The following is a 24,422-nucleotide window of genomic DNA, read 5'->3' as shown; positions in this document are numbered from 1 at the left end:
ATGGAAGGTAACCCAGCTCCTGTCAGGCACCACTCGCTAAGCACGTGTCCTTGGAAAGGAGGTAGATCAGACATCCTAGAAGTTGACCCTTCAGAACTCTAGGGTGCTATCAGCTAGGTCTCTCTTACTCCTCTGTTCCTCACACTCCACTACCTGTGTGCCAGACAACTGTCAGAGTATATTTAAAAAGGAGGGAAAGGTGTAGAATTATTGACTTAAAGCAAGGTTTATATCAGAAAATTCTATCTTGGAAGAAGGATGTAGGAAGGTATCTGACCTAGCTGAGGATTTGTCTTCTCTCAAACTCAATTAATTAGACTGTTTGAATAAAAAAAAAAAAAACTAAAGCGGAAAATAAACTAAGGACAAAAATTGTTCAATTAAAAGCGAACCTCTTGAGGCCAGCCTGGTGGCATAGTGGTTAAGTTTGCACGTTCTGCTTTGGTGGCCCGGGGTTCGCCAGTTCGGATCCTGGGTGAGGACATGGCACCGCTTGGCAAGCCATGCTGTAGTAGGCGTCCCACATATAAAGTAGAGGAAGATGGGCATGGATGATAGTTCAGGGCCAGTCTTCCTCAGCAAAAAGAGGAGGATTGGTGGCAGATGTTAGCTCAGGGCTAATCTTCCTCAAAAAGAACAACAAAAAAAGGGAACCTCTTAATATCTACAAGACTTTCACCATCTTTTCTGAGAAAAAGAGGATAAAAGACAAATTTCTAGGCTATTTTCTTAATTAATGGCAGCCTTAATTTCCATGTTATTTTAAGAATGCCAAATAAATGGATTTTTTATATCCTACTTATGTACACAACCTCCAAAGTTTGGGTTAAATAAAAACATCATAAATCTTACTGATCAAATGATGAAAAGACAAGTTACATGCAAAACCATGAGACATGTGATTAGCCAACCTTATTTCCCAGAATCCAGCAAGTACAAGAATTTTAATATTTACTGTTTGGAAGGTTAGTTATCTGCCATGAAAATATCATGTAAATACCAGCTTACTCTGACCTTGCCCAGTCAAGATATTTTTACCTGCTTCTTGCCTCTATCTGGGTATACTGCAAAACCTAAGCCACAGAGAAGGAGTTACAAAACATCATATTTTACAATATTACTTATTTCCTACTTTTTTTGTGTATGTGTGTGAGGAAGACTGGCCCTGAACTAACATCTGTTGCCAATCTTCCTCTTTTGGCTTGAGGAAGATTGTTGCTGAGCTAATATCTGTGCCTATCTTCCTCTATTTTATGTGGGGTGCCACTACAGCGTGGCTTGACAAGTGGTGCTAGGTCTGTGCCCAGGATCCAAAACTGCGAACCCCAGACTGCTGAAGCAGAGCACACGAACTTAACCACTAGGCCACCAGGCTGCCTATTTCCTCCTATTTTTAATGATACTGTGGTGGTATTTTGTTTGGCTGAATTCCCAGTGATCATTTTAACATTTTCTATACAGAAAAGGGAAACCAAGATGAACCATCTTTCAGGTATTGTTTCAGCTAATGAATTCTCTAAGAAGCTGACTATGCTTATTCTAGAGGTTCAGCTACGGACGCAAAATTTAAATATAAATTGTTGTAATTAAAATATCAATAAAAGGTATAGGCAGACTTTTGTAGTTTGCTCAGTTATAAGAAAATGAACAGTTAAATTTCGAGCTGCATGACTTTTTATAATCTGTAATCTGACACACAAATCCCCAGCTAGGACAACTTTTGTTTATTTACCTCTTGACGCTATTGCAGTATAAAGAATATCATTTGATTTAATCAAAATTTCTCACTTTCCATATAGGAATGATATTCAAGCATACTCTAGCCATGTGAAAAACATTTTTTACCTTTAATATCCTTATCCATTTTAGGGAGGAAGATGATTTATGTGCAGGCTCCACCACAAGAAAATGGATTTATACTGAGTAATGTAGAAACATCTTACCTGATCTGTTGTAGTGATATGGGCATTTTAATTTGCTGATAATAATCAGGATATTTTTTCTTTGAAGGTAAATGGAAAAACGGTTCAGCTATTAGCTGCCCTTGGTTATTCCGACAGCTCCTAACTGTGTCATAAAGCTGATAAAAAGGATTTGAAACATCCATAAACGAAGTAATGCTTTCTGCTTCCGACTCTCCTTCTTCATAACGTGCAGCTAGAAAGACAAAAAAGGTATATACAAAGGGAAGAAAAAACCATACTTTAAAGCTCTTTTAACAACCTTCCAGATTAAGCTATATATGTTTGAGAATACTTATTTTAAAAGAATAGTCTCTAGCCTTCATTAAAGATAATGTTAAAAATGCCCAATATAATTATAGGTTTACTTAGAGAAATGTTACATAGAAATAGAACGTTACATAGTAAAACTTATACTGTTTTTAAAAGATTACAAAATAGTTTCTCTTTTTAAATATACCTTCTTCAGAGACTCCTTGCTATGTGTGCTCGGCCAAGAAAAGGGGCAAGGAGCCATTCACACATCTTGGAACTAAAGCAGTAGCATGTAGTTTAGGATAGTATAAATGTAGATTGGACCAATACTGGCAGACTTGATTCAGCCTTAGGTCTCTGTGACTTTGCCCCACTAATCTACAGCATCCCTTAGGAATGATGCCTTCCCTGAATGAGGGAATTTTTAGGTAGAAGCAATCACAAAAACACCCAAACAAATGATGTAATCATTTTTATAGAAATTCAAATTATATTATTCCATTTCCCAAAATTCTTAAATAGTGTATAAGTACCATAATTTAAATTTTTCTTGATGGATCAGGATAACCAAAATAACTATGTGCTCCCAGGTAAGAAAGACAATCATTTATTAAATACTTAGCTATGTGTCAAGAGCTTGACAAGCACCAGCCTCACATAATCCTAACACCACTACACAGAATAGGTATTGTTATTTCCTTCCAAATGAGCAAACTGGACATGAGAACGCTGGTGACCTGCCCAAGGTCAGCCAGCCTGTAAATTAGCAGAGGGGGGATTTGAATCTAGTCTTTTCTGACTCACTAGCTCTGATCTTTTCCATGAAGAGCTTGCACATTTTTTGTTGGATTTATAGCTAAATATATGTTTTGTTGCTACTATAAACTGTATCTTTTAAACTGTATCACTTAAAAAACTAAATTTTCTTTTTGTGGCTGATTCCAAAAGTGAAATAGATTTTCGTATAATGACCTTGTATCTAGCACAGTATTCTTATCAATTATAATAATTTATCTGTACAGTCTTTTGAGTAGAAAACTCAAAAAACAATCTATCAACTCCAATCCTTATAGCTCTTTCTTCTTTTCTGATCCTTATACCTCCACTGTTGTCACTGTAGGCTGGCCAGTCCTTTGACTAAAAGAGGTAACAATATTCTTGCTTTGTTTTTTATGGTAAGGGGAATGCTGCAAATATTTCTCCATTAAAAATGGAGATGCCTTTTATCAAGTTAGGAAAGATCCCCTTCTATTCCTAGTTTGCTAAGTTTTCATCATGAATGAGGATTGAAGCACTTATCAAAAGCATCTGCTGAGCCAATATATGTTTTACTCCTTTCACCTATTAATGTAGTGAATGATGTATTTATTTTTTCTAATGTTGAACTGAACTAGTAATCCTGGAATAAACCCAACTGTGTTATCATGTATTACCGTTTATATATACTGCTAGCTACATATTTTCTTGAGTTTTAATATCTAGGTTATATTGGATTCAGAGAATGAATTGGGGAGCTCTTTTTCTACTCTCGGCAGGAGTTTATATATATTTCTGTTCCTTGAATGTTTGTCCCGGTGATTTGTAACTAATAATTTAATTGCTTTAATGGTGAAATGACTAAATAGCCTTTTCTTGAATCAGTTGTAGGCATTTATCATTTTCTAGGAATTTGTTCATCTAAAATTTCACATTTATATGCATAAAACTGTACACAAATTCTCTTTTTAGTCTCTATATGCTCCCTCTTTCCCTTAATCTTTTCTATTTCTACCTGTTTCTTTCTTGATAATCTCACCACAGATTTGCCTATTTTATTTACAGTTTTAACAGAAAAACTTTTGACTTTATTGATCTTTTCTATTACAGGTTTCCTTTCTAATGAACTAATTTCTGCTCTTAGCTTTCTTCTTTTTTCTAACATCTTTGCTTTTATTCTATTATTTACTTATGTTGGATTTTTAGTTCATTGACTTTTGGCTGCTTTTCTTACTACATAGAAAGATTCAGACCTATAAATTTCCTTCCAGAGTACCACTTTAGCTGCACGCCACTGTTTTGATACATACTATTTTCATTATTGCTACTATTCCATTTCAAGTAATTAAATATCTATTACAATTTCTGTTTTTTAAAAAGAGAAACCTAAACATTTGGGAAATTTATTTTAAATTTCCCAAGGCTAGTTTCCCAAGGAACACTGGCCTGCTGACAACCTGATTTAGACTTCTGACCTCCAGAACTGAAGAGAATAAATTTGTGTTGTTTTAAGTCACTAAATTTGCAGTAATTTGTTTCAGCAGCCACAGGAAACTAGTTTATTTTAAATTTATTTTAAATTTCCCAAATGCTTGGGTTTTAAAATTTTATCTTTTCATTATTAATTGCTATCATTGTTCCACTGTGGTCAGAAATATGGTCTACATAACACTCAATCTTTCAGATTTGTTGAAATTTGTTTCATCACTAAGCACAAGATCAATTTTTGTAAATGTTCCATGTGAATGTGGGGAGAATATATTTTCTCTAATGGCAGAACGCCTGTCCGTTATATTGATCTTGTTGTGGTAGGCTAATAAAAGCCCCCAAATATATCCACATCCTAATCCACAGAACATGTGAATATTACCTTAGATGGCAAAAGGACTTTGCAGATGTTATTAAGTTAAGGCTCTTGAGTTTGGGAGATTATCCTGGATTAATCTCTGAGCACTAAATGAATCACGAAGGTCCTTATAAGAGGCAGGCAAGAAGGTCAAAGGAGGAAGTAATTGGGATGACAGACACAGAGACTGGAGTGCTGCGTTCTGAATACAGAGGAAGGGGCCATGAGCCAAGGAATACAAGTAGCCTCTAGAAACTAGAAAAGGCAAGGAAATGTATTATCCCTAGAGCCTCCAGAAGGAACACTGGCCTGCTGACAACCTGATTTAGACTCCTTACCTCCAGAACTGAAGAGAATACATTTGTGTTGTTTTAAGTCACTAAATTTGCAGTAATTTGTTTCAGCAGCCACAGGAAACTAATCCAGTTGTAAGAAGTGTACTCAAATCTTCTCTGTCTTCATTGATGTTCTGGCTGCTTATCTAGTAACTGAGAGAAGTGGGCTCCCACTCTAAGGACAATGTTTTCACTTTCTCCATGAAGTTCCATCTGTTTGTTTTACCTATTTTGAGCCCTTTTATAATCTATCTTCTTGATGAAATAAACCTTTTATCATTATGAGATGAAACCTTTTTATCTTTGGCAATGCTTTGTTTCAAAGTCCATTTTATCAGAAGTCAATGTAATTATTCTTTGACTATTATTTGCCTGGTATATCTTTTTCTATGCTTTTACCTTCAACTTGCCTATACTTTGATATTTAACATGTGTCTCTTGTAACCAGCATATAATCTGATTTTTTAAAAATCCACTCTGAAACTGTCTTAATTGGCAAATTTAGGCCTTTAACACTGATGTGATTTCTGATATAATTTTTGGAATACTTTCTCTCATCTCCATGCTTTCTATTTATCCCATTTTTTTGTTTTTTGTTTTTTTGCCTTGTCTTATTTTGTGTTGGTGGGGGAGGACTGAAAGTTTTATCTATTTTTCTTATTCTATCCTCCCTCCCATTTCTGTTCTTGTAGTGACTGCAAGTGGGCGCTCTTCTTTATCCTCTCCCTCATCCCTCCCAGGGATGCACACTGTGGCTTGCCTCTCAAACAAATCACCCCAAGAGGCCAGGCCACACTTTTAAGTCTTATGCCTTCTTTCCATGGGCTTTTTCTTGTTGCTCCAAGATCACCAGTTATGCCTTCTTTGCTATTTTCACTGTACCTACCCCTAAGTTGTTTCCAGGAACAGGAAACTAAATATATTAGAATCTTGACTAAATTAAGGATAAACAGGTTCTGAATAACAGCCTGAAGGACCTACTACATACAAAGTTGGTTGGCATCTACTTTGTTTTCTTAGTAGCTGAGGTTACTAAATAAGAATCCTCTTGTGACAAAGGTACTATTTATTAGGAAAAAAAGCAATAAATACTTTTTAGGAATTTTGTAAATGGTATGGTTTCCCTTCGATTTGTTATGGTACCATAAGAATATGTTAGAAGGAATGTTAGAAGGAAACCTAAACATAACATGTGTCACTTTTATAAACACTGAGAAACAAAACTAATGAAAAGATAAATTTTCTTTCAATTTTTGATAGACCCAGGCCCAATTTAAGTAAAAAAAATTAATTCTGGAGATGAGTATCAAAAAGTTAAATTTATGGGGCTGGCCCCGTGGCCGAGTGGTTAAGTTCGCGCGCTCCGCTGCAGGTGGCCCAGTGTTTCATTAGTTCGAATCCTGGACGCGGACATGGCATGCTCATCAGACCACGCTGAGGCAGTGTCCCACATGCCACAACTAGAAGAACCCACAACGAAGAATACACAACTATGTACTGGGGGGCTTTGGGGAGAAAAAGGAAAAAATAAAATCTTTAAAAAAAAAAAAAAAGTTAAATTTATATTTTAATAAGTAGCCCACTAATTACAAATTTCTACAGAAGATTTAGTAAAAACTAAGATACAGCAGGAAAAATCTGTGTCACACTTGATAAAATGTTTACATATGCCAGAATAATTTCATGAAACAAATTTCACCTCTACATGTAAAAAATATCTACAGTAAAATAAAAAATATTATATCACACTTAAGAGAAAGACAAACAATGAAATCAAATATACCTCTACACTTGTTCTTTAGGTCGCTATTTAATAAATTGTATACTTTTACAGATTTTTAGTGCCCAATGCCCTTTGTTGAACTTGTTTAAGTGACAATTTACCAAGCTACTCTGACTATAATTTATACCTATCTTTAAATCATAAGCTCTAGCTACGAACAAATTACAGCCTACAGAAATATAAGCCAATGACCTAGAAATCTAAAATGATGTGAATGTCTCCTAGGATTTCCTGATGGTGTCACTAGTACTCACTATTTATCATCAAAGGTTTGAAACCAGGATCTGCTACAACTATCAAATCAATTGTTTTTACAGAAGTATTTATATACTCAGATATGAGCTTTAATATAAAATAAAGAAATAAGCTTATGATAAGTTTGCCAAAGAGTGTAATCAAAATGCAACAAAATAATATGTACTCCAAAACTTGACAAACTCCCAGTGAGACCAAAGTCATGCAATTTTCCTTAACCAGAAGGATCCACGAGAATGTATTTAACTAGTCACAACCTAATGCCTACCAGCTAAAGCAGCATCCTCTTCACTTTCTGAGCCATACTGAAGTGCCATGGTAATCGCTGATAAACGACCCCCTTGGACTGCTCTTTTATTACTACAAAGAAAAACAAGCAATTAGAAGACAGGGAAAGAGGTTATAATAATTTGGTTACTTTACAGGAAACAGGAACTGTTAACAAGGCATGCATATCAAAGAAAAAGAATTTCTATTCAACTGCGTACTCAATTTATCTTTGCACTTCTAACGTTCCCCATAATCAATCTTAGCCAAGAAGACCAATTTTTTTTCTCTTAGAAAAGAGGGAGTGGTGGGAGAAAGCCTAAACTAGGACATAGGCAATTTGCTTGTTATTTAAATGCAGGACTACTCCTTATTTCATGAAAAATAAAGATTCATTCATAATTACTGGCTGATTCTCTTCTAAGATGCTCATGTTTTACAATAAACACAAATTCTATTATGGACATAAAAGCTTTTAGCATTTTACCACACATTTTACTGTTAATAGTAAGCACTTCCTGACAAACAACTTCTGCTTAAGCATTTTCTCAGAGGTGAGGTCAGGCCTACTATAGCACCTCAACTTTTTGGTATTTGGTAACAAATCCTCCTAATAACCCAACAATACCCAAAAATATTAATTCAGGATAGCATCAAGCAAACACTAGTATCCTCAGAAGTATGGGTCAGCTCTCAGACTAAACACACTCTCTCTTACCGGTAATACTTGCTAGTGGGATTTCTCTCTTCACCAAGGCTGCTTTTACTGTGCGAAGGACCTGTCAGCCTGGCTGCAGCCAAATTTGATGAAGTCCTATCCAGAGATAAGATTAAAAAACCCAGAAAATTGACAGCTGAAATCAGAATGCTGGGTAAACAAAAAAGGAAACAACCATTTTCTTCTTCTTTTCTAAATAAAAATGCTCAAATATTTCTGAGTCTCTACTATGCAGCAGGCTTTGTTCCAAAACCTGGGGACTCTGCAGAAGAGAGCAGACCATGGCTGGTCCTACAGAGCTTATGGTCACTGTAGTGACCAGATGATCTGGTAACAAAGCAAATGTCAGGGTCAGAAGAAAGTTTTGAAAGTAGCCACTCAACGTTTCCATTTCAGGTAGGAGGAAATGGAATCCCAGAAGGAAGATTTGTTCAAAGTCTTAGTCTTAGTACAAGGAAAAGCTAGGATGAGACTTTCGATCTCCTGACACCTAGCTAAATGCTCTTACTGCAAATATAAGTATACATTACTATCTATTATATACAAAGATAATATTATATATATGTTTATTATATATAGTATACATTATAAGACTAACATATATATTTGTATTTGTATAAAGCAATGAAAGCATATGGTGGTGTAAAGTCTTCTTAAAAATTATTTATTTATTTATTTTGATGAGAAGATTGGTGCTGAGCTAACATCTATGCCAATCTTCCTCTATTTTATATGTGGGATCCTGCCACAGCATGGCTTAATGAGCAGTGTAGGTCTGTGCCTGGGATCCGAACCCACGAACCCCAGGCTGCCAAAGCACATGAACTTAACCACTATGCCACCAGGCCAGCCCCGGTAGTGTTAAGTCCTAAAAATGGTTTCTTTTTAAATAAAGCCCGTCAGCTGCAATGAAGGGGCTGGGTAAAGAATTATCCCTACTGGGTTGGGTAAAGAGTTATCCGTCGTCAGAATCACATTATCAACTACAAATATAATCTTGAAATGCAACATATATCTTGTTTTGCACTGCACTGATTTCACTAGATAGAAAATTTGGCAAATAATAAAGGCATAAAGATTTTAGATATTTTTTTAACCTACCTCATTCGAAGGTTTGACTTGGCCATTTCATGATGTTCAATTTCTGCCTTTTTCATATAAAATATTTTTTTAATAGAATTTGCATCCTGTCAAGAGAAAATTAGCTGGCTTAGAAAAAGTATAGAACAAAAGGACAGTTTAAAATGCCCTCAATAATGTAATCGACACTTTCTATGGCGCTCCTTCCATTTGGAGTAGCCTTCCATTCAATATCCACAAAGCTGTATCCTTTAACCTTTCCACAAGCATCCAAAACATCTTCATAATTTTAACCCACAATAATGGTGAACAGGGAAAACTAGGGGTGAAAATACAATGAACTCTGTGTACACTAACCTAAAAATTGAAACAAAGATGCACTACTAAGATTAAAGTCTACGCACAACAAACTTACATGAATGTACTTGCTTAAATTAATAGCATACCAATACATCAAATCAAAAGTTTCCTTTTTCTCTAAAATTCAGCTAGGGAAAAGAAAACCAGTCCAAAAAGTAAAATTCTTAACTGCATCAACAAACAGTTGGCACTATACTATTAAAATGCCCTATCAAGGACTAAGGCTATAAGGACTTCATAGTTCATTCTCATTTTCACTTAAAGTTTCTTAAAAGTTGAAAGATAAAAGTTAAAGTTAACTACCAAAAGCAACTGTATTTGCGTCAGCATTTTGAAAGTCTAAATGATTTTACTCCCCCCAAATTTTCTGAGCATCTTTTAGTAAATTCCTAATGATATACTATTAATTCAAGAAATTTCTGCAAGCAACTGTTCATTATAGGACTACAAAACTTCTGGGAGAGAACTGCAAAGCAATGAAATAGTCATTTTACATTAGGTATTATACTAAATAGAATACTTTTTGTATTTATGAAGTTTAAATGCAGGGACTAAACAAATATTTAACTAAAAAGCAGATCAAAAACTAACCTTGTCTGGTATACAGATAGGCATACAGGTGAATGGAATAGAACTGAGAATTCAGAATAAACCCTGACATCTATAGTCAATTTTTTTTTTTTTTTTTTTTTTTTTTTTGGTGAGGAAGACTGGCCCAGAGCTAACATCTGTTGCCAACTTCCTCTATTTTGTACTGGGATGCTGCTATAGCATGGCTTGATGAGCTGTGCATAGGTCCACACCCAGGATCTGAACCCATGAACCTTGGGCCGCCAAAGCAGAGCATGCAAACTTAACCACTATGCCACCAGGCCAGACTCTATACTCAAAACTGATTTTTGACAAGGATGCCAAGACAATTCAATGGGGAAAGAATAGTCTTTTCAACAGAAGGCACTAGGACAAATGAATATCCCATATAAAAGAATGAACGTGGACTCCTAGCTCACACCTACTTCATGTATACAAAAATTAATTCAAAATGGATCAACAATCTAAATATATGAGCTAAAACTATAAAATTCTTAGAAGAAAACATAGGTGTAAATCTTCATGGCCTTGGATTGGGCAATGGTTTCTTAGCTATGACACTAAAAGCATAAGCAACCAAAGAAAAAACAAACTGGACTTAATAAAATTAACTTTTGTGCATCAAACGACATTATCATGAAAGTGAAAAGACAATCCATAGAATGGGAGAAAATATTTGTAAATCAAGTTATCTAGTCTAATTTCCAGATGATATAAAGAACTCTAACAACTCAACAACAAAAAGACAGGTAACCCAATTAAAAAATGGGCTAAGGACCTGAATAGACCTTTCTTTTTTTTTTAAAGATTGGCCCTGAGCTAACATCTGTTGCCAATGTTCTTTTTTTTCCTTCTTCCCCCCAAAGCCCGCCAGTACATAGTTGTATATTCTAGTTGTAGGTCCTTCTAGTTCTGCTATGTGGGACGCCGAGTCAGCATGGCTTGATGAGCAGTGCTAGGTCCATGCCCAGGATCCAAACTGGTGAAACCCTGGGCTGCTGAAACGGAGCACATGAACTTAACCACTTGGCCCCAGTGCTGGCCCCTGAATAGATATTTTTAAAGAAGATAATAAATGGCCAATATGCACATGAAAAGATGTTCACTATCATTAATCATTAGGAAACTGATAATCAAAACCACAATGAGACACCACTTTACACTCACTGGGATGGCTATAATAAAACAAAAACAGAAAACAAGCATTGGTGAGGATGTGGAAAAATTACACTTGCACATTGCTAGTGGGAATGTAAAATGGCGCAGATGCTTTGGAATCTGGCGGTTCCTCAAAAAGTTAAATATATAGTTACCATGAGGCCCAGCAATTCCATTCCTAGGTATATACCAAGAAAAATGAAAATATATGTCCACATAAAAACTTACACATGAAGCAGCATTATTTATAATAGCCCAAAATTTGGGAAACAACCCAAATATCTAGCAACTGATGAATGGGTAAATAAGACACGGTATATACATATAATGAATACTATTCAGCAATAAAAAGAAAGCAGTACTGACATATGCTACAATATGAATATCTTGAAAACATTATGCTAAGTGAAAGAAGCCAGTCACAAAGCATCACATACTATACGATTCCGTTTATACGAAAGTCCAGACCAGAAGAGGCAAATTTACAGAGCTACAAAATAGACTGGTGGTTGCCTAGGGCTGGGAAGACTGGTGGGGAAATGGAGAGTGACTGCTAATTGACTGTGGTGATGGCTTCATAATTCTGTGAATACAATAAAAGCCATGCAACTGTACATTTTGGGAGAAATGTATGGTATGTGAATTTTACCTCGATAAAGCTGTTATACCAAAACTATTGGCTCTAAATTAAGGTATCTATTCTTGTCAATGAAAGCAACAACAACAAAAAAACTAACCTTGAACACTTGAGAACCAGGCTCATTATAAGTTTTGGCATTTTTTGCGAGGAGATCTATATCTTTGGCCATTGCATGAATACTCTTGTAGCTTCCATTCTATAGTAAACAACAAAATACAGCAGTTCCTCTTATTGAGAGTTAATCTGTATGACCTTTAAAAAAAAAACTCCACATATTTTTAAATTGTCACCATATTCCAAGACTTTGGAAAGTACAGATGTGAACAATATATAAAGTCCTTTTCTCTGTTATAAACTATTACTATTGTCCATTTACAAACAAGTTTTTGAGATAGGTAACAAAACCAGAGCTTCGTTATTCTCATAAAACAGCTTACAATATAAATACAAAATCACATAAGATAAAAGTTTTATTTAGTGAACACATAGTGATTACTATGCACCAAGCACCATTCTCAGTGCTTCAGGAATACTAATTAAGGTAGACTTAACAGTATGAAGTAAAACTCCTCTAGTTTTATGGACCACCTCAGAAAAAATAAAAAGTCAGTCTAGCACAGAGGCTAACATTTTGTGAGTGCCTACTATGGCTTCATGTTAGAGCGGTCATACCTTAAGGCTCACTCAATCCAAAATAACCCAGGGAGACTCAAAATTGCCTCAATTTACAAAGGAAAGGAAGGAGGGAGACACTGTATGCAAAAGGTACACATAACTAGTGAGGACACAGAAACAAACAGACACATACCAGAGAGACCAAGGAAACAAAATTAAGTGGAGTGGAAGGTGGGGAAGGATAGAACCATAAGTACAGGCTGCATGGGTGGGGTAAGGACAAATGGGGCAGAATCCAGAGAGCCAGGCAAAGGAGAATAGCTGGTTATTTGCCATGTGGAGATACCCAACATCTGAGCATCCTCTTAATTTGGAGGAAATCCCAGCATAGGTGGTAGAGAGGGACCAATATTCCACAACAGAGGGTAAAAGCAGGCAGATGGTAGCTTTGCCAGCAGCCTGGCAGTCAAGGCAAGGGGAAATAACCACAGGTCAGCTAATTCACACTTGAGTCTTGAGAGACTAAAATGGCAAGGGAATGGAAAGAACGCATTCCTAACTCTTGCAGGAGAGCAGAGAGAGTGGAGCAGTGGCATCCAGGGCCCACAGTGGAGAATGACAGCGGGAACAGCAATGGCACCACAAAGAGACTGTGTATGACCTCAGCTGTCCCATGTCCCTGAATTCTGCCTATTGTCCTAAGGCTAGTTCTCCAGCCTTCCTTCCCAACAATTCATGCATTCCCTTTTTGCTTAAGTTAGTCAGAGTTAGTTATTGGTGAATGGGTACAAGGAGCTGTGACTTGCTTCATCAGGCATTAGAAAACAAGTAACAAGTCTCTGGACAGCGGAATAGCAGGGAGAAGGCTAGGATCAGGAAACAATATGCAGAAAGGACTAGAGAGCCTTTCATCAGAGAGGTAGGAAAGACTAATACAATAATTTGGACTTAAGAAGACAAGGATCTTGATTAGGGTGATGGCAAAAGGAGGTACTTCTGAGGGGCTTTTGGAAGGAAAAAAGGACAAGATAATGTGAGAGGCCACAGAGAGAAGACTGGGGCTGAGGTAGAGGTGTTTAAAGATCTGATCTGATTTTCAGTATTATGACAGCATCTTCCCCCTAGATAGATGTTAGAAACCCCAGAGGTTTAGGTTCCAGCAGACTGAGTCATTCTCAGTAGCTATCTTAAAAACCAGGTGATACATTAGGGGATCTGTATTTTAACCTTCTGTGAAAATGTCTCTATCGTTTCAGTAATTACTACACTGTTACTCTTTACTACTCTCTTAGAATTTAAAGCCAAGGAAATTTCTCCCTCCTGGCAAACCAGTGTGCTTTTGGCCTCATTTCTCAATGAGATTATATAACACATTAAATTTTCCTTTTTTATCTACGGGGAGCCCCATACACTCCTTACCCTGGGAGGATGAGTAACCCACACTGACCAAGGCCACATCCCATAGGTGTTCTGTGAGATGCTGCACATAAGTTATCACTTACCCCTACAACTCTGCAAGAGGTAATACTACACTCAATGTACAGCAGAGGAAGAAGGCAAGTCACTTGACCAAAGTGACATGGCTAGTAGGAAAATAATTCACATCAGCCCAACTCTAAAAACTAGATTTCTGGTATAACTTAGCTCTTTCTCTCTGTATCTTCCATAACCTCTGATCATCACATTTTGAATCTCAGCCATTCATCCATTCAATTTATATTTATTAAGCACCTACTCTGTGGAGAGGCAGGAACAGAGTAGGGGTTAGGAGCACAGACTCTGAGCCAGACTGTCTGGATTTAAATCTTAACTCTTATCCTTACTAGTTATGACTTGGGCAAGTAACTAATCATCTCTATGCTTCAGTTTTCTCATCTGCAAAATGGGAATAACAACAGCATCTACCTCATGGAGGTGTTGTAAAAATTAATTAGCTAATACATCTAAAGCATTTAGAACAGAGAGGCACCTAGCAAGTGTAGGTGAGAGTTAGTTGCTGCTATCACTGCTGGAGATATAGGGAGGAGGGGTGCTTGAAGAGAACAAAGTCTCTATTTTCACTCACCTTACATTCTAACATCTGTTATAGGTAACTTTTATTCCGAGTATCTTAAAACTATGTGGAAGCAAATAAAAGTAAACAACAAAGCTTTTATTGCAAATGTACCTTTCACAATCAGAAATGTCCATGGCCAATGATTTTTAATTTCTGTCATAAAAGCAAGATTTACTATGCCAATGAGAATTTTGCTTTGCTCCCTACAGAAAAAATGCAAAAGGGACGCTATGCTGCTTCCTCCAAAGCTACAATCAGTAACTCTACTCTAATTTGTTTACATTATATTGCTAATAACCCCTTATCGAGATACCCACTTCTCTGTTTTCTAAAAACGTCTTGAAGAGACCACAGGCAAATCTGCCCTAAACTACATATGGTAACATACGGTCACCTTCATACCTGTATCCTCTGGGCAATGGTCTTGAGATCTATAGGCTCCTTAATTATCGCATAATAGTCTGGATATTGCTGGAAGACAAAAACCCAGGCACGTTTAATAAGTAAAAGTATCCAGCTAGTGAGAAAACAAGGAAGCACACTGACAACCTGTTACTCAAACAATCAATTAAGCAGCTTTGTGAGATTCAAGGCTAAAGACATAGCTGTACAGCACATTGTTTATTATATCTGAAGTAGAAAGAATTTGGTTTTAACAAGCTTCATGAAATACCCAACAGCACGTTGTACGAGTTTACAGTTAATTACTTGGTAATTATCATTATACAACTAATACACCACAATTTAATGTTTTAAAAAATTCTAAATTTACAGAATCACACGATTTTAATTTAAATTCCCAAGATACCTATGTCTGAAAATGGAGCAACATTTCTGAAGGGCTTGTTACAAGCTCTTTTCATTTTGCAATCTAAATAACACAATTATAACCTATTTCACATAAAATTCTTAAGGATCTATAAGACGTCAGTTTGTAAAATTTGTTAGCTTCATGTTTAACTTGATGCTTCTATCATTTCAGTCAAATTTCTTTTCAAAATAAAATACATTTTAAATGAAACTATGTTAAAGAAATAAAGCAAAATTATAAGCAATTTCTGATTTCTTATCAAATATTAGCTCCTCATAAGAAAAGAAGTCAAACACGTTAGAGGAATGTCCTTGAAGGGTTTCACAAAGCCTAGAAGGCATTCACTGCCCTGAGCCTTTCCTACAAGTTTTGTTCCTTGGAAGAAATAACTGAAGTCAAGCAAAAATTAAAAGTTGGTCTCCTCAAGTAGGAGAGGCATCAGGGGAACTCGGACTGTGCTCTCCAGGCTCTTCTTACCTGTTCAAATCCTTGGAGCCCAAACAACAACAAAAAGGAGGAGGCCACGGCCTTTACTCAATTACTGAGCTGAAGGGACGAACTCAGTGATGCTGCATTCCATCTGATCTCTCAGCTCACTCCTCTCTCTTTTCTTTTTTTTTTTTTAAAGACTGGCACCTGAGCTAACAACTGCTGCCAATCTTTTTTTTCCTTTTTTCCATCTCCCCAAGGCCTCCCAGTACATAGTTGTATATTCTGGTTGTGCCACGTGGGACGCTGCCTCAGCATGGCCTGATGAGCAGTGCCATGTCTGCGCCCAGAATCCGAACCGGCGAAACCCCGGGCCACCGAAGCGGAGTGCACGAACTTAACCGCTCGGCCACAGGGCCAGCCCCACTCCTCTATTTTCTTACCCTGCTCCTTCATTTGCTTGGATCAAACCCCTTTCCTGCCCCCTTTTTTCACCAACTCTACTTCTGAGAAACAGTTCAAAAGACAAATTAAGGCGAGGCCACCCAGGCTGGGGTACACTGTGATCCAAGCTGCTGGCCATGTGTTCCCACTCCATCTCTCCCACTTAGCCAGACCCACTTGGGAAGGATCTGTAAAGGAAAAGTAAAAACTGCCCTCCTCTCCAGGTCTCAGTCCTTATTGTCTCAAAGTATGACACCCTGAGAGACCAATGGAAACCTGCTTTTGCCAACTAACATCTGCTGCATGGTGTCTCCCAAATCCCTCCCAGAATAGGGGAACTAGATATTAATGTTTCATTGTTCCAATCACCCTTGGTGGCTTGACCACTACTGATTCTCTCCTGCAGAGTAAGAAGAGATCTTGAGAAAAAGACTGTACTCTTCTTACTGTGCCATCATCACCACCATCCATCTCCACAACTTTTTCATCTTTCCAAACTGAAACCCCACACCTATTAAACAGTAACTCTCCACTTTCCCCTCCTGCCAGCCCTGGAAGCCACAATTCTATTCTTTCTCTCTTTGAATTTGACTACTCTAAGTACCTCATATAAGAAGAACCACACAGTATTTATCCTTTTGTGTCTGGCTTATTTCACTTACCATAATGTGTTCAGGATTCATTCTAATTGTAGCATGTGTCAGAATTTCACTCTTTTTAAAGGCTGAATAATACTCCACTATATGCATATACCACGTTTTATTTATCCATTCATCTGTTGGGGGACACTGGGTTGCTTCCACATTTTAGCTATTGTGAATACTGCTATGAACATGAGTGTACAAATATCTCCTTGAGACTGTGCTTTCACTTCTTTTGGGTATACCCAAAGTGGAATTGCTGGATCATATGGTAACTCTACATTTAACTTTTTTAAGGAATCATCTGCTTTCCCCTTTGCTTAAAATTTAAAAATATGACTAATGTAATCATTAGATACTTTTAATCAGATCTACACTTAGGACAGCAATAGGCATATATGCTTTATTTCTAATGTCATAACTGTCCTACAACTACTCAAGACACACCTTTAAATAACTAGTCTTATCACTGACTGATGGGGAAAGCTGCATGCCACTATCAGTGAGTAAGCACCTCTTACACACCCATGACATGCTGGGTTGCAACTACATGACAGGGACACAAAAGAAAATATGGCATTGTCCTTGTCCTTAAGAAATTCAGGGACTAGGGAAGGAGGCAGACACAAAAGTAAATGATCACAATGGAGTTAAGTGCTATAGTGGAGTACTTCTGAAAGTATATCCTTGTCTAGAAATATAAGAATGCTGAGGTCATAGACATTTTTGTAGTTCCAATGGCTAAAGTTAAACTTTAGCTATGATAATTGACCCTTGGATGTGAAGTCATAAGGGGCCCTGATACTGTCAAAGGGTCTCACTTGTCTAGAAAACTTCCTCCTCTTCGGAGTAGAACAGGACCTATTAGGTCTTGCTCTCTTCTCCATCACACCAGGAGATCAAGCAGAACTAAGAGAGGAAGTACTCATCTATCTTCCTCTCACTATGTCTTCTGGGCAAAGAGAAAGTTTTTTCTCTTTTATAAACAAAAGGTTTAGTTTAGGTGCTTATTTTATCATTTAAGAATTACTAATCTTGGAAACCCAAATGTCCATCAACAAATGAATGGATAAACCAAATATGGTATAAACCAAATGTGGTATATACATACAATAGAATAGTCTTGTGGTATATATAGTACATACAATGGAGTATTAGTAGTAGTATAAAAAGGAAGGACATTCTAACATACGCTACAACATAGATGAACCCTGAATACATTATGCTAAGTGAAATAAGCCATACACAAAAAGATAAATACTCTATGATTTCTTTTATATGAGGTACTTAAAGAAATCAAATTCATGGAAAGAGAATTTAGAATGGTGGTTGCCAGTGGCTGGGAGAGGTGGAGGAAGTAGTTTGCTTAATGGGTGTGTAGTTTCAGTTTGGGAAGATGAAAAAGTTCTGCAGATGGATGGTGGTGACGGCTGTACAATAATGTGAATGTACTTAATGCCATTGAACCGTACACTTAAAATGGTTAAGTGGTAAATTTCACGTTATGTATACTTTACGACAATAAAAAAACAAAATCAAACAAAAAGAACTACTAATCAAAACAACAAAAACATAGTTTTTAAAAAAATCCACCATCTTCTGGCCAAGTAAAATGATAGAACATATCCTACATGCTTGCTGTGGAGAAGGATCTCTTGGCAGCCTCCAGTGCCTTCCATTAACCTTACTTTATTTACTAAGAACTAATAAAATCTTTGAAGTACTTAAAAAGAACCCCAAACACTTTAACTCACTTGTCTCTATTTATTTAATTTTTGTTGAGGAAGATTCACCTTGAGCCAACATCTGTTGCCAATCTTCCTCTTTTTTTTTTGGCTTGAGGAAGATTCGCCTTGAGCTAACATCTGTGCCATCTTCCTCTATTTTGTATATGAGTCACCACCACAGCATGGCTGCCAACGAATGGTGTAGGTCCGTGCCTGGGAACCGAACCTGGGCCACTGAAGCAGAGCAAACTGAACTTAACTACTAGACCACCAGGCTGGCCCCTTCACCTGTCTTAAATTGTATCACTTACCACTTTAGAAGGCAGTTTCTGAAAAAGCTCGCTAATGAGATGTCCTGATGGATTTGTGGCTACAACTATGGCTTCAAGAAGCTGCTCCAGGATCTCCTTCAAGTAACCTGGAGAAGACTGGGAGGAGGGGTTTGGGAGGTAGGAGAGAGGGGAGAAAGAAGTACTTTGTGAGAGAAATTCAAAAATAAATGCTGATATTAAATTGCTTCTAAAACTGTAAAGCTAATGCAAAAGAGCAACTTCTAAACAGTACTTCTTTCAAGTACAAGTTCCAAGAACACCACAGAAATGCTCTAATGCTGGACCTGTGGGTTGTACTCCCAGAATGCCGTATGTGAAACTGAGGATCCTTATATTATTCAGTAACTAAATCTCTTGGATCAGGTCTTCTTACTGAACTCTATTCCACAGTCAACACTGTAGCAGTGAAGTTCAAGTGCCATATGTGTGAAATGATGGAAATGCACACCTTTTTAGGGTCTGAGCAACCGAGACAGAAAAATATGTCCCATGACACCTGGCCACTTCTATATCTGCTGTTCATATCTACTAAAGTCTTGGTATTCTGGTAAAACAACTACATATGTGAAGTTGGAACTATATACTTCTAAGCACGGGGTGCTCTGCCAGATCTAACAAGAGAATTAAGTTATATCAAAACTGAATGGAGATGAAGTCAATTGATGCACATCATTTCTGCTCTCTAGATTGGCTGGCTTACCCCTACCTGAGTCACTGTTTTAACATGGGAAAGCACATGCCCCAAAGAGTACTTGGCCAGGGAGTGTGTGAGTCTGAAGCTAGTTTCTACAGTGAGCAATAGGATATCTCAGTCAAAGTTTATATTAAATGGTACTTCAAGTCTAAACCATGTTTTGTGAATATAAAACAAAGATTAATGGTTATGTCTGGTTTAAATAATAAAAATACTAGTATTTTTGTCCTACTCCAAAAGAAGGTCTTTTTATTTAGCATAGTCTCAATTTTTTTTTTCACTGAGGAAGATTCACCCTGAGCTACATCTGTGCCAGTCTTCCTCTATTTTGTGTGGGGGTCACTGCCACAGCATGGCTGCTGACAAGTCGTGTAGGTCTGTGCCCGGGAACTGAATCTGGGCCACTGAAGCAGAGCACACTGAATTTAACCACTGGGCCATGGGGCCAGCCTCAGCACAGCCTCAATTTTAAGGTCCAACATTAACTCTACAGAGAGGGCACTAACATCTCTTGGGTCTAGCACACTGCCTGGCAATAATAGACACGCAGTAAATATTTAACATATAAGACGATTAGCTGAGGATTCCCAACCATATAAGCTTAGAGAACCAACATAATGATGAAAACAGACTAAAATGCCCATATTTAAGTCATTTACTTCCTGGCTAAAACATGGTACCAAAGAGTTAGCTTCAAAAAGAGGAGAGTTATGTTCTGCAGCCAAGATTCCTCTCCTTCCAACCCAACCAGCTACTTTGGAAACATGAGTTACAGGTGACAAAGGGAGCAGGGTGAGTGTATGCATCCATACGACCTTTTCCCACAATTGGGAAAACTCCAAGGAACTTCTCCTTAATTTAAAAATGAGAAGCTGGAAACTTCCCACTCCCTTCATGAGAACCTCAGGACTAGAGAGCTTGGGAGGTATAAATATGAATGTGCAAGATTCTCCTAATTTCTTACCAAAAGAAACACTGACAAATCCCAAACGTAGGCATTTCATTTTTTGACTAGAACCCTGGAGGCCTATAATAAGGCTGAGCCCTCTACAGGTAATGTTCTGCCCAAGAAAGACTGGATTAAGTTGCTGCTTCTATATTAATATCAGAGAGTAAAATTCCAGGCAATCCCAAGTTAATTGCCTTCTACCTAATTTCAATCAATTAATTTCTAGAAAGAAATTGACAAAGTGCGTAGGAACTAGATTTTGAAACTCTAAGAAGTTATCTTTTTGAGAAATTCACCCACCACTGCATCTTTCCATGCCAGAGTTTCAGCAAAAGGTCTACCTAGGTAACTAAAAGAAGAAAAGGGAATGTTCTGCTTCGGGTGTCTTACTATTTAGTGGCAGAAAAGACGTGATTCCTTTTACTATTATTTTTCCTCTTTTTAAACGTGTGTTCATTTAGCAAGTATTTATCAGTACCTATATGTCAGGCACAGTGTAGACATCAGGAACAGAGGAACAAGGTGATATCTTTTGTGGAGCTTTCTACTTGGGGGAAGACAGAAAGAAAACACATAAACTAACAAGTTATTTCACACATAGTGAAAAAAAACAAAGACCACAGAACAGAGTGATGGGATGATGGGAAAGAAGGAGTATGGAGCAAAGAATTTAGATAGGGTGATAAGGAAAGTCCTCTCCCAGGTGACATTTTAAGTGATGTTAGAATAATGAAAAAGAGCTAGTCACAGAAGAGTCAAAGGAGGCACGTTCTAAGCAGAAGTAAGAGCAACTGCAAAATTCCAGATGTAGGAACACATCTGGCATGCTCTAGGAACAGTAACCTGTCTAACCTACAAAAATATTCCTAACTAAAATGATTCCATTGACCATCCAACTTTAAATCACAACACTGTCTGCCCTTACACAATATTTCAACCTAACAATATTGGATGAGGCATTAATAATATGAAGATTCTCTTTAAAACTGAGCAGGAAATATGCATTAATATAAGAGCAATTCATGAAAACAACCACATATGGTACACATTGTACAGGATGTGCTAGGATCCCTTGTAATTAGAGTGGGATTCTCTTGGTACATGCCCCTTTACCCTTCCAGTTACCAACACAACTGAATAGGAAGGCCAGCTGTCCACAACAACCCAGAGGAAAACACAGGTAGGGCCTTGACCACGTCCCAGTAGACTGTCTATCACCTGTTCCAGCTGCACACTTACTCCTTCGGTCACTGTGCCTTGATTGTCTTGCCCATCCTCATCATCATCTTCATCATCTGCTTCTCCTTTCTGAACAAACTCATTTCTTGTTCGAAGGTACAAATCCCAGAGTTTACAAGCAGCTTTATATTCAGGAGAATCTGGCTGTACATTAGCAAACAGAGGAGAAAAAAAGTCACTTTAGTATTTTATTGTAAATCAATTACTACTTTTAAAGCATCTTGTTCCAGCAGAGACTGGTATTGTAAGACATAACTTTGAAACTGTATTATAAATTTTAAAATCTTTATGATTAAAGGATTCATGGGTTTCCATTCCTCTTCTGAAGAACTAAATGAATGTTTTAAAGGCATTCTGAAAAAATTATTTTATTTATGCCCTATCTCATCACAGAAAAGCCTGAGGCAGAAGATAAATGATTTGCTAAATTAAGACTAGTTATTACCAATACACTAAGAAAGATAATTTGAAGGATAAGACTCAATTTAAGTGACAGAAGTCTGAAGGATAGAAGCTAACAATTGTTCCAATATAACTTCTATTTTTAAACTATTTAACACCTTACTTGAAGATTTCTTTTCCTGAGGTATAGTAGGAATGAACTCTAACTGAAACTTTCCAGAAAAAACAATGCTGGATGTAATGTTAAAAAACAAGCAAGAAAGCAAACAAACAAACCAATAAAACTTTTTAAAATGTGCCCATGTGCTACCAATAAGGAGTAAACAACGTTCACAAAAGCTAGAACAGAGTAACACTGGGACCCAGATGAACAAGCAGAACACTGAAGCCAATGTTCACCTTTGGGGCATTTGTAAGACAAGAAAAATCTAAGCTTTAGTTTTCAAGGCTCCTCATAGGAGATAAAGGCCAGGGTCCACCAGAAGCTGGAACTCCAAAGGCCATGGCTGCAGTGTAAGTGTAATTCAAAACAATTCCCTTTCTCCACTGCCAGAGAACAAAGAGGATGACCCACCTCAAGCTCCACCCAGCTCAGCCCATGTCTATTCTCAAACCATGGCAATGCAGGCAACCAACAGGCATGAGATGAATCTCCTCTGAGAACTCTTCATCGTAAACTATCCCTAACAATGACAGGCCAGGTGCCTCATATAAACAAGTCTTCTCTGGATGAACCCAACTTCAATCTAAGCCTCAAAGAATCTATCTAGAGATAGAGTTCCAAGAAATATGAACTCCTCCTCAAAATTTAAGAAATACATAGAATGAAAGAATCACAATAGAAAGTTGGCAGAAACGACTGCAAAAATCATACATGCAAATTACTTCAGATACTGAAATTATCTGCCATAGGAAAAAAAACCCAAGTATGTTGAATATGTTTAAAGAAACAATGGAATTGAAGATATAAGCAAAGCGTAGGAGAACCTAAATAAGAAACTACTTCCAAAATATGAAAAATATAAATAGCAAAATGTAGAAACTCAACAAATAGGTTTAAGAGCAGATTTCAAAGAAAATTGGAAGAACTAAAGAAATTATCTAAAAAGCAAAACAGATACAAAAAAGGGGGCTATGAAAGGTTAAGAGAAATGGAGACCTAAAGAGGGTTCTAATACAACATCCAATCTGAGCTCTACAAAGAGAAGAAAGAGAGAAAGGGGCAAAGGCAATACGCAAACACATACTGGCTAAAAACTTCCCAAAGTTGATGAAAAACACCAATCCAGAGATTTAGGAAGCCCTACAACTCCCAAATTATATAAATAAAAAGATATGCGTACCTAGACTTATCACAATGAAACTGTAGAACACAAAAGACAAAAACAAGATCCTAAAGCTAACCAGAAAGAAAAGACAGATAACCTTTAAAGGAACTACAATTATACCAACAGATGACTTCTCAATAGCAATAAGAGAATGAACAATAAAGAAAGTAGCACATATGTTTATGAGTAAAAATACTGACTAATAAATTACATTATTTAATGGGATTAAAAATTTGCCACAATAAAACTAAAACACAAAACATCAGTAGCATAAATAAATAGAGCAGAGTTGAATTCTTCTAAGGTGTTTGCTTTGTTTAGAAGGAGGTTTAAGATGTTGATTAACTTTCTAGTTTGATAAGTTAATTATGCATATTAAAACTTCTTGGATAAGAACTAAGAGATTATCAATAGATCTTACAACTTCCAAATTGTGGAGGAAATAAGAGAGAATAAATTAAAAACAAAATGAAACCAAAAGAAGTCAGAGGGAAAAACAAAGTAAGAAAAACCTTAGAAAAATGAGATAAATAGAAAATAGACACTTAGATAATAGGAATACATCCAATCATATGATAATTACTAAAACTGTACAGAGATGAAATGCTCCAGTTTAAAGATTATCAACTGGATTAATAGAAATTCATGTTTACGCTGTTTACAAGAGATACATCAGTATTACCAGGATATTTTTCATATCTTTTCGTTGGAAAAAAACTAGGTAAACAAAAATAAAGCTGATATAATTAT

At 36.9% G+C, this 24,422-nt stretch overlaps 1 protein-coding gene across 35 annotated transcripts in view; it reads right to left on the bottom strand.

Moving 5' to 3' along the window:
• PBRM1 (polybromo 1) overlaps positions 1–24,422 on the bottom strand; it is a 122,261-nt gene that overhangs the window by 73,617 nt on the left and 24,222 nt on the right. For all 35 annotated transcript variants that reach the window (XM_005600572.4, XM_070237428.1, XM_070237416.1 and 32 more), the window contains 8 exons: positions 21,943–22,086; positions 19,040–19,156; positions 15,079–15,147; positions 12,103–12,201; positions 9,278–9,363; positions 8,177–8,272; positions 7,460–7,551; positions 1,944–2,157 (listed from right to left, as the gene is read on the bottom strand). In XM_005600572.4, coding sequence (XP_005600629.1) covers positions 1,944–2,157; positions 7,460–7,551; positions 8,177–8,272; positions 9,278–9,363; positions 12,103–12,201; positions 15,079–15,147; positions 19,040–19,156; positions 21,943–22,086 — 917 coding nt within the window. The remainder of the gene's footprint in view (positions 1–1,943; positions 2,158–7,459; positions 7,552–8,176; positions 8,273–9,277; positions 9,364–12,102; positions 12,202–15,078; positions 15,148–19,039; positions 19,157–21,942; positions 22,087–24,422) is intronic.

The sequence above is a fragment of the Equus caballus genome, chromosome 16, assembly GCF_041296265.1.
Source record: "Equus caballus isolate H_3958 breed thoroughbred chromosome 16, TB-T2T, whole genome shotgun sequence".
Lineage (NCBI taxonomy): Eukaryota > Metazoa > Chordata > Mammalia > Perissodactyla > Equidae > Equus > Equus caballus.
The sequence above is the reverse complement of the archived record's forward strand: the minus strand, read 5'-3'. Positions and strand labels throughout refer to the sequence as shown.